The sequence below is a fragment of the Aspergillus luchuensis genome, chromosome 5 (assembly GCF_016861625.1).
Source record: "Aspergillus luchuensis IFO 4308 DNA, chromosome 5, nearly complete sequence".
NCBI classification, from domain to species: Eukaryota; Fungi; Ascomycota; class Eurotiomycetes; order Eurotiales; family Aspergillaceae; genus Aspergillus; species Aspergillus luchuensis.
The window spans coordinates 3853993-3866157 of NC_054853.1; the positions used below are offsets into that span (position 1 = coordinate 3853993).

Consider the following 12165-nt stretch of genomic DNA (forward strand, 5'->3'; position numbering starts at 1 on the left):
ATTGGGTTATTTCCATATTTATGCCACAGCTTATTTACGATCAATGGTCGTCAGGGACATACTATGTCGACCATATGAATGACAAGTGATTCTAAAGCATCCTTCCAGATATTCGTAGTCTCTAGTAGATGCAGCATATATAGACATCATGTGATATATACAGGATCAAGGCCCTCTCCATACTGAATCCCTTCCTTTAGAGCTTCGCAGCAGAAGCCTCCGGTTCTCCCACCTCTCGCAACGCCTTCCAGACGCGCATCGCCTCATCCCAAAGCGCAGTATCCTGTACAATCTCAACCGATCCATCAGGCTTCAAAGTCCTCATCTCCCGATGATGCGTCGTACCCCACTTCACATCCTCCCCATGAACAAACCCAATAAACGGATCAATCAAAGCCCGCCGAATAACACCTTTCTCCTCCGGCTCCAACACATGCCCATTCCCCCAGAACCAAATCGGATAATCACTCGAATGCGTAACCTCCCAGTCGGGCGGAATATTGGCATCCACACACTTGGCCCGCCACTCAATCCGATACCGATAAAGCAAATGTCCCGCCCCGCCACTAGCAAGAGCATGAATCAGCCCGCGCTGCATATCATGCACCTGCATCTTGGCATACACCCGCCCGAAGGCATCATTGTCCCAGTTCTCGCAGCACGATGGTAACTTGCCGTCCGGGTAGTGAAGCTTCATCAGCGTGTCTACGACGTGGCGCGGATAATCTGCGAGAAGTCTGGAATGGAGAGCGGGGAGACTGTCGGCTTGTGGTGGGAACCAGGCGGCGTAGAGGTGTCGCTCGTCGCGGCATTCGCCGAGCATGATGCGGATGTTGCGTGCGGAGAGGGTGCGCGCGAAGGCCCCGCTGTCTAGGGATTTGAAGAGGGTGGGTTGGATGAAGGCTGAGTCGGAGGTCGGGCGGTATTGGTTTAGTTGCACGCTCATGGCGGCGTCGAGGAGGGTTTGGGAGGGGAGGGACCTCAGATGGGAGATCTTTTCGGCCCAGGGGAGGGTGCTGGGGATGTTTAGGGCCGAGAGGAGTTGATCGAATTGTTCTTGGGCGGAGGCTGGAGACTTGGGCTGCACGGCGGCGGCGTTGGACCAGATGCAGGCTTGTTTGATTATTGCTTGGGAGGCGGGGAATTGGAGGTCGTAGGCGAGTTGGTAGAATGTTGAGTAGGCGCCTGGTTGGGTTAGTTTTACGGCTTCGCATATAGGGAGAGAGGGGTCTAGGCAACTCACCGGCTGAGTATCCGGAGACGGTGATTTGGGATGGGTTGCCGCCGAAGAGGCTGATGTTGTCCCTCGTCCATTCTAGGGCTAGACGCTGGTCCCAGAAGCCGTGGTTGCCTGCTGTTTCGCCTACAGAGGCGGCGTCCTTCTCGATCTCCGAGGAGTATAAGAAACCGAATACGTTCAGCCGGTAGGCTGGAAGGACGACAATGGCGTTGAGTCCAGCATCGCCTATTAGAGCTGCGGCCGAGAATCCGTTCGGGTGGCCGAATTGTAGCCAGCCTCCGTCTAAGATATGAAATCATCAGTATCAGATCAAGGAATGGGTTGTAGGCACTTTCAGAGGGGCGCGCATACGGATGAAAAAAAGAACCGGCCAGCCTATAGGAACATTTTATTAGCTTCGGCTGGTATGTCAAGGACCACGATACTTACCTTCCTTGGGGGGCTCTCCCAGCGGTACCCACACGCTGGCTTCAAAGCAGTCCTCTGTGAACCCCTTCGTGTACGGGCGACCCATGAAGCTGGGCTGCGGACAGACAGCAGCGTCTTGGTCGCATGGGGCGGGTTGGTCTTTGGTGCCGTAGGAATAGGACTGGGGGAGCTTCTGTGCCCGGCGCCATCTTTCAGGAGGAGGAAGGGCATATCGGACAGATCCGAAGTAGTGACATAGGGGCTGGTTAGTTGCTTTGGAGTGCAGAGTGGTGCCCTGAATGTAGCCACGATGGGCCAGGGACTTCAGGTAGGGATGACCAAGTGTCTCCAGAAGTGCCATTGTGGGTTGGGAGAATGAATATATATATGGCAGGCCGTCTTAGAGCTCTTGTGGTATAATAGAGAGTGAGAAATGGTCGAAGGCTATGGCACACGAGGTTCCATGGATAGATATAGCCCCAGAAAGGGCCGTTCTGACCGACGGCATCTCCGCACGAGGGGGAGGGCGCTCGCGTCTTTAGCGCATGATAAGGGTCCCGATGGCCGAAATCTTGGCGGGTGGTGGAGACTCGGGGGAAGAATTGACGAATCCTATGATAACTGATATGCTTGCTAGATCGTCGGCAAATATAGCCTATAGAACGATGAGATATAGCGGAAATGTAAGGGGGAAACGCGGACGCTGAACCATGATAAACGGTCAAGATGGGCGAGGCATATCAAAGCGGCCCGCGGGGAAGCCGAATTCGTTCCGCTTCGGCCCCAGATTTGGATGCCGCTCGTTGCCTGAGGCATTAAATGCATGGGTCGGCAGTAGGATGAAGTGATGGCCTGTTCCTCGGCCATGTCTGCCTGTAACTCACACTTTTCCTCTCGCTTCTGATGCATGTGTACGCTGTACGCAAATGCTAAGCCAGTGTCTATGATGATGTTTCATTTCAGGGTCCCAAGTCTGTGTGTCATACGGTTCAACACCTCCATCGTATGCTGCGCCATTTTCGAATAGATGACAGATGCCATCAAATATATCCCCAGCTAGTTAGTTGCACATTACCCCGCTCATTGAAGATAAAAAGTCTCTAGACACTGTGCAGATATTGATGTTTCACAGGAAGAGACAGACGGTACTTTTTCTCCCTGCGCAGTTACTCTTTGATCCCCGCATTTGGCAGAGCACCTGACGTCAAGCCATCATGGATGAATTTCATTGGCACACGACCAAATCTGCACATTGTTTTATTGGATTGTTTCCGCCTAAGAGGGCTGATTAATCCCAAATAACTTGTGATACTTTGGAAACTATCCGTGGATCGACGTATACGATTTCCCAGAGATGATGAATCATGCTGTTGTCAAAGAAGCTTTTGCAATCCTAGGACCGGGGTCCCCAAGCCATTACTGCCCATTATTGGTTCATGGACGTACTTTTGCCCCCTCAGACCTATGGGCCTGCCTCTTGCTGCATCATCATACCCAGGGTCTGGTTCACAGCACTCGGAGGGTGGCTGACTTACCCCTCTCTTACTTTGGGAATCTCTTATAAGGAGCTGCTGTCGTCCCGAGCATTTGCTCTGATCGGTAAAAACAACTCCTGTATCGAGAACACACTGCAAATAAGCTAACCGGTAAGTTCAAGTCTTGATTTCGAGTTCGCCCTCTTCAATATCGATCAGCTGGACTCTGTTTCTTTGATTATCCATCGTTTGAGATGACACCGGAGCCTCCCGGTTACATGATGAAAGAGCTATGTAACCATAGCCCGTGATCGATTTGGCTGCTATTCACCCGCGGTTGTTTGCCATACACATGCACCTGTTTAGTCCCTTTTCCTATGGATCACATCCTCACTTCAACTTACGAAGCACGCAGTTGATACTGCTCCTTCGATCTCATCGAGAACCAAGAAGTACAAGAAAAGAGGAACCATGAGCAACAACCAACAGCCCCAGTCTCCCCGTCATTGGCATGGCACTGTCGGTGATCGCTACGAGCATCTCAATGTCTGGGTGCGAGGGGGTCCTCCTGAGACCTACCGCCGGCCTTCGATCCCTACCACCACCGCTGCCACTGCCACTTCCGACAGACGTGTATGTCTGAACAGTTTCTGTCATCATCCCAAGCACTTGACTTCAGCCTGATGATTGGCACCTTCACACTCCTAGCATCTACACTAACTAACCGTTCTCCTTATGAAGGGCTCTGATTCATCGGATATGTCTTCCAACTCTGCCAATCTGAGCAACAGCCCTCCCCCTAGCGTTGGGGATAGAAGACGCTCAACCGGCCATGGCGCATCCAGCCTATTTGAGAGTCTGACAAGTCAGAAGCGCAACTCTACTGACCAGACTCTCAATACACGCCGTGAAAGCTGGAACGAGCAGGGCCAGCAGGGCGGATTCTTCGCCAAGTGGTGGGATGGATACACGAGAGGAGGTAGTAAATAATCCCAACTAATTCCCTTCTTTGATGAAATGCTATGACATCGGAAAGGTTGGACGCGAGGGGCCAGACCCCTCAGTGATTTATGCGAATATTGTTGCTATTAAGTCAAGTCAGGCGAGGTATAGCTTTGCTATCTCGACGAAGTTATGTTGCATGTACGTATGATGACTACTGTAATAGTCAACAGACATAATTTGACTAGCGTTTGCTTGATAGCACATTTGGATCGTAAGGGATTAGTAGAATGCGGGGTTCTGCGGTCGCAAGATTCGCCAGCCCCAAACTATACATGCCAAAGTTGGTACGTAATTAGGACCTTGGACCCAAACCTAAGCTGTTTCACAGAGAATTTCCCCATCAAAAACTTGGTAGCATGCCTGTCGAGCGGCAATCAGTAGCACTAGCGAGACCCGGGGTATGGGCTAGACTCTACGGGCGCGGTCGGTCAATAGCCAGTTTGGCTGCTACGAGTCGGTCGGCTTATCTACTCAAAAGAGTTTTCAAAGATACCACTACGAGGCCGAGACTGAGCACAGAAACAGGGTGTTGAGACCCGTGTTTCTCAAGCATCAGTCCTGGGGTAGCAGAGAATAATGCTAGAAGCACATCTCGCAATGGAAAACACTCAATCTCTCTTGAGATTGAGTTTCAGGCCAAATGCACACTATAGCACCACTGTGTGTTGAAAGTGGTACAAGTGGCAAAACACAGCAAAAGCATCATGGGAGACCTTTCATCAATGGTTATGCGGAAATCATCACCCTTCGTGAAGCCTTCATTGAGAAAAGTGGATGCGTATGAAAAATTTGGGAATTTGATATCTCTAACACGCCTAACCTCATGCCGTGGTAGAAAAGCCATATTTCAGAGCAGAGCGATAATGATTTTCAAGAACGCCTGCCTCCTTTTCTGACCATTTTTTGATCGATTCATCATAAACACAACCCCGGAGCTTTCCCTCCTGAAGACCCCGTGGATGAGGGCATTTACCGGACGATACCGTCGAAGCGGTTCTTGAACCACTTGATGGTCTCGTTCTGGGTGATACGGTGCTGGGAGCCGATACGGGCCTTGCAGCGGCGGCGCTTGGCGACACGCTCACCAGGGCGGGTCCTAGTGATTCCGAGTCAGTTCCTGATGCTTGAATGTTGTCCTGCTCGATCTGGATCGACACCGATGGATCTGTCGAACTAGGACTGCGTAGAAGTTGGAGTGCACTCACATGCAGCAGTAGAAGTCCATGCCGTAGATACCGATACCGGGGTCGTACTTGATACCCAGATCGATGTGCTCGGAGATACCGAAACCGAAGTTACCGGTCTCAGAGAAGTTGCGCTTGCGGAGCTCGTACTCCTTGACCTTAAGACCACGCTCAAGGATCTCCTCGGCCTTGGGGCCACGGACGGTAACGTGGACGGAGATCTTCTCGTTACGACGGATACCGAAGGTACGGACGGTGTAACGGGCCTTGCCTAAACGTTGAAAAAATCATCCCATCAGCCATCCATTCCATGTCACAGTTGTCATATCATCCTTCCTCGGCTGCTTCGTATTCGAAATTCTCGGATTCATCGGGTTCGGGCGTTCTTACTGTAGACCGGAGTCTGACCGCTCAGCTGCTCGAGCACCTTAGCAGCGCGAGTAAGTCTGTCACCAGACTCGCCGACGGAGATGTTGAGCACGAGCTTCTGGATGCGCAGCTCGCGCATAGGGTTGGCGGACTTGTCCTTGGATTCCGACTGCATGGCGACAAAAATGTTAGAAAAAAATTTGTTTATAAAATTTTCGGAGTCTCGAGAATCGGGTTTATATCAATGCTGAAAAGTGTATTGGCGATGGGCAACATACCATGGCGACTGCTTTTGGCGTGAACTGGTCGACTGGTTGGTTGGAAGAAACTCAAGGATCGAAAAGTGTGTAAAAGGGAAATGTGTGGGTTGAAAGTGGGAAGCGAGAGCCCTTAGTGGCTTGGCGCGGTCGACTGGCGCCAAGCCGCAGAGCCGCGCCTCATGGACCTCCGACCCGTAGCAAGTCGAGCTGGTGCCGCTTGGAGAAAGTGTTGCAGACCTCGACCGACCTTCACTCCGAGCGCGACAGCTCAGTAAGGACAAAGTGACGATTAAGTAGAAGAATACCCCTTCTACCATCTCACAAAACAATTCTTTGGTTTTACTCAAGTCGCACTCGTGCGCATTCATAGCCCAACATGGCGGCTAATAAGCAGGGCAAGATGGTGAGTTGATCGGATCCTTCCCTTTGCTGTTGATATCAGCTTGTATACCTATGTCCGCGTGGCTAACTCATTCTTTTCATTCTGATTAGCAAAACCTCGTAAGTCACTGACGTTACATGTTTTACTCGCGCGTCAAACCTGACATTATTCTCAGATCAACTACCGGATGAGAGTCACCCTCAATGATGGCCGACAGATGACGGGACAGATGCTCGCTTTCGATAAGGTATATATCCCCGGGCCATTCAGTGGCCATCGGATAATACTTGTGGTATGCTGGTCGCTGACGCAGTAATATAGCACATGAACCTCGTCCTCGCCGATACAGAAGAATTCCGTCGCGTCAAGCGCAAGTCCAAGCCCGCCGCCGGTTCGACCAACGCACCTCTTGTCGAAGCCGAAGAAAAGCGCACCCTGGGTCTTACCATTGTTCGCGGTACACATGTCGTCTCTTGCTCCGTTGATGGACCTCCTCCCGCCGATCCCTCTGCCCGACTTGGTACTGCTGGCCCTGGTGCAGCTGCCGCAGCTGCCACTCTCGCAGCTGGCCCTGGAATTAGCAAACCCGCTGGACGTGGTCTGCCGGTCGGTCTGGGAGGCCCTGCTGCGGGTGTTGGTGGCCCTCCCCCGCCGCCCGGCGGTTTCCCTGGTTTCCCTCCTGGTGGTGCTTTCCCTGGAGTTCCCCCTCCGGGCTTCGCTGGTCGTGGTGGTGCCCCTGGTGGACCTCGTAAGTTTGCACTTTCGAGCTCAATGGTTGAACATGGTTACTGACATAAGCTATCAGCTGGCTTCGCTCCTCCCCCGGGATTCGCGCCTCAGGGTGCTCCTCGTAAGTATCCTAAGATTGCGCGTTATGGTTCTTGAGCTAACTGAGGCTGTTGTAGCGGGTGCTTTCCAGCCCCCACCGGGATTCCAGCCCCCGGGACAGGGACGCGGATTCCCTCCACCCGGCTTTGGTGGACGGTGATTTGATAGTATGTGCAGCAGCATGATGGCTTGCAACCTGGCCATGACACCGGCATGGCAGATACTTCGAACTACGAATCAAGCGAACAATATTCACTCCCCATTAGTCGCCTACTTGACGAACCTCAGACGAATAGGCATAGCACCCCGAGTTTTACCAGGCAAAGGCGTTGCGGCGTGTGCGGATGCAGGGAATGCCCTGACAAAAGAAAAGGTCGACCGAAATAAGGATAGGACCGACAGAAGTAATGCTAGATGTATTTCGAGCACTCAATTGTACTAGTGAATCCTAATGAGGGTTTGAAGCCTTTAATTTCCTTGTTTCATGTAAGACTCTACATCAATTCTACGGCGATTGGACAGCTGCAGGCGTAGATTCAGCCTAGTACGCAGTAAGCACCTAGCAGGTCCGATTTAGCCAACGACTTCGCAGGGATATAGTGCACGTGACCGTCTCCGGGTAACTCCGCCCGGCGCGGACTGCAGGTGACGGAGTGAGGAAAGCAAACCGCTCGGCCCTGCGTACTCACCTCTGATCACCGCTCCACTCCTCACTTCAATTCAAGCCTTCGAGTCGTCAAGATGGCCGCTGCAATTAAGGCAATCAATGCGAAGATCCGGTCTAACAAGGCCCTGGATTACTTCTGCTCTACCCGTACGTTCAAACTTCACCGTTACCCTCTCCGTGTTCCTGACCGAGATCGGCCGACAAGAATGCCTGCCGTAAGACATGTTCTGAAGGGGTTGTTGAGCAACTTCAATGACTCCTTTCAGCACACGTTATCGGTCACGAACACGAAGCTCTTTACTTAGCCAAATCTGGTTCATAAAAAGCAATCTCTCTTGGCTAACAATGATCTCAACTAGACTTTTGGGGCCCTGCCTCCAACTTCGGTATCCCCATTGCAGCGGTGATGGATACCCAGAAGGACCCTGAAATGTACGTCGCTACAATTATCTCCCCTCGCTCCGCGGAGTTTTCTTCCTATATATACACTGCACATCGAATCAAGCTTTGAGAGCTTATCGGGATAGCTCAGACGAACATGCCAGTACCCTAACCAATAATATGTTTGCTAACTGTCATTCTATCTACACAGTATCTCCGGCCAAATGACCGGTGCTCTCGTTGTCTACTCGGGAACTTTCATGCGCTACGCCCTTGCCGTCTCCCCCAAGAACTACCTCCTGTTCGCCTGCCACGCCGTCAACTTCTCCGCCCAGCTGACTCAAGGATACCGCTACCTGAACTACTGGAAGTACGTCACAAAACGACCCTTTATTCACACCCCCCATTGAGACAATGAAATGATAATGCTGACTTTCGCATCAACAGCTGGGGAGGCCGTGAAGCTCAGCTCGCCGAGGCCGCCAAGCAGGGCAAGGATGCCACCGAGGCTGGCGCTTAAACGACGTCATCTTCCTTTTCTCGACTTTATCGCCTCATTCCGCTTGCTGCGCGGCTTATGAATACCTCATACGTCTTTAGCAGCATTGCCTGCCTACCTGCCCATTTTAAGTAGACAATACCACAATATCATGAATCAAATCGCCGAATCAATGAGAGACCTGTACGTTGAGGGTTGATCCAGGTAAGATATGGGAAGGCTCCAGCCACTTGTATTATTAATAGTGGCGCTGGGATTGGTGATTTTGTTTGGTGGGGGGTTTTCTGCTGTTGACTATGAGATATCTTTGTATCTAGCAGCTGGGCATGCACGGGGTTTTCTGTATATAGGCTTTTGTTTTTGCGCATCAACAAGGTTTAGACATTGATGATCTGGTAAAATTTTGTTTAGTTGGCTTTACTTAATGTGAGTAAGTAACTGTTTAAAAGAAAGATGGATAAGGCTACAATAGACATATACTGGCAATTTAATCTCTAGTCTATACCAAATACATTCGAGAATACAGCAATAATAAACAAGATTTAATCAAACAGGGGTTTAGCAATCAGACCAAGAAGTATAGGCCAATCCATCGAATGGACGATGGCCTCACATTGTAGCATCAATCATTCATATCCAGAGAGCCGATCCGAAGGAACGGGATAACAATCATGACATTTACACAGTCTATGAGTCACAGTAGCCGGGGGCTTTGACGTCCGACCCGTTGATCCAGTTGTTGAGCGTCAGGGCGGTCGTATACAAACAGCTGAGGACTCCGAAAACGGAGAGTGCGATATCGGCAATCTGCTGTCGTCTCGATTGGGCACAGGCCTTGAGATGCAGTAGAGGCTGAGCAGAAGTTAGTAATCGATTAGGCGGACTAGGCGAGGGTACTTGACTAGTTAACTTACCGGGTATACGTAAATCAGGGGGACACAGGCGAAACTTCCGACAAGCGAAACAAACTTGTCCAAGTCTTCTGCTCCGCCCCAAGCAATAAATGCACAGATCATGACAAGGAAGAAACGGAAGCAATTCTTCTTCCACTTGATACTGGGGTTGTACTTTCCGCTCCGAGTGAAAAGCTCGTTCTCCAAGATTCGAATGGCCGGGAAGAGCTGCAGTGGGGTACTGAGAAGAATCGCCAGAGAATACAGGAATTGCACAGCATTTACAAACTTGTCATCCTGAGGCATGTTGAGGATGACTACCGTCTTCGTTGCGGAACCATATGCCGCATAGCTGAACGCACCAGCGCTGAGAAAGATGATCGTGATTATGACCATCACCATTGCGAGGACACCGGGGAATTTTTGCGGGTGCTTCATTGATTCCTGAATGGGAATAATCAGACCAATGCCTTCATATGTGAAAATAGCCGTGCCGATGAAAAGTGTCCAGGTGGATGGATTGAAGGATATGATATCCGAAACACCGCCTTGGTTGGAGATAGTCAAGAAATCGTAATAGAAGAGGTAAACCAGCCCCATCATGATGAACAGGTCTGCAATGAGGGCAGTGAAACCGAGCTTGCTGATATCGCGGATCAATGAAAGAGGGAGGAAGATGACCAGCTGCAGCAGCACCATAAATTTGATGTCAATAAAAGATTTGCATTTGCTGACAGCCAGGACAAAGGCTTGTAGGTTCTCGGCCGTGAAAACAATGTATGCCGAGACGAAGCCCAATTGACTCAACACAATGGAGCCGAGAATGATGCGCCTCATATGCTTTCCATAGAGCGCACCACCAATGTCACCAAAAGAACCATCAATCTTCAGCCGCGTATTAACCAGGAGGATGAAACAGTAAAAGCTGAGTAGTGATACACCAAGAAGTACCATGCTACTGAACAGCATGCCACCATTCAAGAAAGCTCTCGGCAAGAACAAGACTCCTGTACCAACGAAAGACTTGAGTAGTAGCAAAGCTGCTCCGGTCCGCGTGTTGGTTCCCGTCCCACCGCGGGGCTTGCGCTTCCTTCGGCCAGCTGTGTCTGGCCTGAGAAGGGCTGAGTCTTCACCTGGTTCTCTGCCTTCTGCTTCATCATAAGTATCCGATGAGAAGTACTCATCAGGACCCAAGACCTCGTCATCCTCTTCAAGCTCTTCACCAGCAAAGTGACCGTATAGAGTCAGAAATTCCAGAAAGCTGCTTGTTGGAAGCTGGGGCTGAGCAGCAGAAGCCTGCGCACCTGAGCCATCCAGATCTCCAGGGAGGTTGGGGCCTACTGCCCGTCTTAGATAGTCTCTTCTGAAACCTCCTGGGACACGGATACTGTTGATGTTCGTGGTTTCGTCCTCAGGTGCAGGTCGAGCATGACTGAAGCTCCTGCTGCGGTGGGGTTTCCGTAATGAGCTTCCAGCTTCTGCGTCCTCGGCCCATCTGTACACCTGTCTCGTGATATCACCACCCTGGAGTTGCAGACTAGAGAACTCATCCTCGGCGTTACTTTGGGCACCCCCAGAAGAGTGAATATCCCGATTTTCGACCACATTCTGGGGTTGCACCAAATGTCTCTTGACAACTTCGGGATCCTCGTATGGGCCAGCTGAATATATCGAACCCTCTCTTCCAGCCTTGTTATCGAAGGAACCGTAGTTCGACCTGACAGGCTGGTTCAGGAGGCCAGGCGAAGCAGTCCGCCTCGGAGGGGTACCCGCTCTCGGAGAAGGAGACCGGCCGAGGTAGTCCTGGAGCGCAGATGCAATCATGGATTGTCCGGGGCCGGGTAAGGATGACGGATTGTCGACTTTCCGGAGGTCTTGGTTGGTTGCTGCGGTTGGTTGAATCGGCAGCGGTACCTGTCTTGACGAATAGGAATTCGAGGGAGAAGGAATTGGTGATGCTAGACGGGCTATCGAGGCATGCCTATAAGAAGAAGAAATATCTCCTGCAGGTGATCCTGAGCGCATCGCGGACGTGGAGATCGGCGACGCTGAACGGTTACGCTGAGAGGATGAGCCCTCACCGTTGTCAGACATCCTGGAGGATGACATGTTGACAAGAAGCAAGATTGAATTTTCTCGGAGTACGAGAACTTGGTTAATTCCGAAAACAATTCGTACTATTTGAGTTTTCGGAGGCGAACCAGGATCATGGGGGAATGCCTACGAAGTAGGAAGGGCTGATAAGAGCGGAGAAGGAGAGTTGAGAGGATCGATAATGCGAGAGGCGCAAGTCGTTCACCGCAATGTATGCGGAGGGACTAGGCTTCCTGTTGTTTCCACGCACCCCAAAACACCCCGCGCCTTGTCGACCATGACAATCATGAACAAAGCTGAGGACGGGCCAACAAAGGAACGATAGAAGTGATGGAGAGATGAGGATGAGATAAGGGAGATCAGATGAGGCAGACTGCCAGACCCAGTGACCACTTTTGCATTGTTTGTTTGTCGCTCGGCACATGAGGTCATCGCCGACGATCTGAACTCGGACTTCGCGTCTCCAATATCCTTTGTTCG

General features: G+C 51.2%; 6 protein-coding genes across 6 annotated transcripts; 3 read left to right on the forward strand and 3 right to left on the reverse strand.

Annotated features, from left to right (window-relative positions):
- Nucleotides 1-196: 196 nt before the first annotated feature.
- AKAW2_51241A (putative carboxylesterase) lies at nucleotides 197-2009 on the reverse strand (the record flags this gene model as incomplete). Its single annotated transcript, XM_041691148.1, has 4 exons — nucleotides 197-1185; nucleotides 1244-1522; nucleotides 1592-1615; nucleotides 1670-2009. 4 exons carry the CDS (start codon nucleotides 2007-2009, stop codon nucleotides 197-199), a joined length of 1632 nt encoding a protein of 543 aa, XP_041544662.1.
- A 644-nt stretch (nucleotides 2010-2653) lies between these two features.
- Nucleotides 2654-4113, forward strand: AKAW2_51242S (uncharacterized protein; the record flags this gene model as incomplete). Its single annotated transcript, XM_041691149.1, has 5 exons — nucleotides 2654-2707; nucleotides 2781-2793; nucleotides 3271-3294; nucleotides 3539-3756; nucleotides 3865-4113. The coding sequence occupies 5 exons, from the start codon at nucleotides 2654-2656 to the stop codon at nucleotides 4111-4113; spliced, it is 558 nt and encodes a 185-aa protein (XP_041544663.1).
- A 984-nt stretch (nucleotides 4114-5097) lies between these two features.
- On the reverse strand, nucleotides 5098-5962 carry RPL11 (60S ribosomal protein uL5; the record flags this gene model as incomplete). The annotated part of the gene is made up of 4 exons (XM_041691150.1): nucleotides 5098-5224; nucleotides 5334-5583; nucleotides 5703-5850; nucleotides 5960-5962. 4 exons carry the CDS (start codon nucleotides 5960-5962, stop codon nucleotides 5098-5100), a joined length of 528 nt encoding a protein of 175 aa, XP_041544664.1.
- A 355-nt stretch (nucleotides 5963-6317) lies between these two features.
- AKAW2_51244S (small nuclear ribonucleoprotein-associated protein) lies at nucleotides 6318-7311 on the forward strand (the record flags this gene model as incomplete). The annotated part of the gene is made up of 6 exons (XM_041691151.1): nucleotides 6318-6344; nucleotides 6434-6442; nucleotides 6499-6570; nucleotides 6645-7071; nucleotides 7129-7173; nucleotides 7229-7311. The coding sequence occupies 6 exons, from the start codon at nucleotides 6318-6320 to the stop codon at nucleotides 7309-7311; spliced, it is 663 nt and encodes a 220-aa protein (XP_041544665.1).
- A 581-nt stretch (nucleotides 7312-7892) lies between these two features.
- MPC1 (pyruvate transporter MPC1) lies at nucleotides 7893-8719 on the forward strand (the record flags this gene model as incomplete). Its single annotated transcript, XM_041691152.1, has 4 exons — nucleotides 7893-7965; nucleotides 8178-8250; nucleotides 8411-8569; nucleotides 8647-8719. 4 exons carry the CDS (start codon nucleotides 7893-7895, stop codon nucleotides 8717-8719), a joined length of 378 nt encoding a protein of 125 aa, XP_041544666.1.
- Nucleotides 8720-9385: 666 nt separating this feature from the next.
- AVT3 (putative amino acid transporter) lies at nucleotides 9386-11700 on the reverse strand (the record flags this gene model as incomplete). Its single annotated transcript, XM_041691153.1, has 2 exons — nucleotides 9386-9550; nucleotides 9613-11700. The coding sequence occupies 2 exons, from the start codon at nucleotides 11698-11700 to the stop codon at nucleotides 9386-9388; spliced, it is 2253 nt and encodes a 750-aa protein (XP_041544667.1).
- Between the last annotated feature and the right edge of the window lie 465 nt (nucleotides 11701-12165).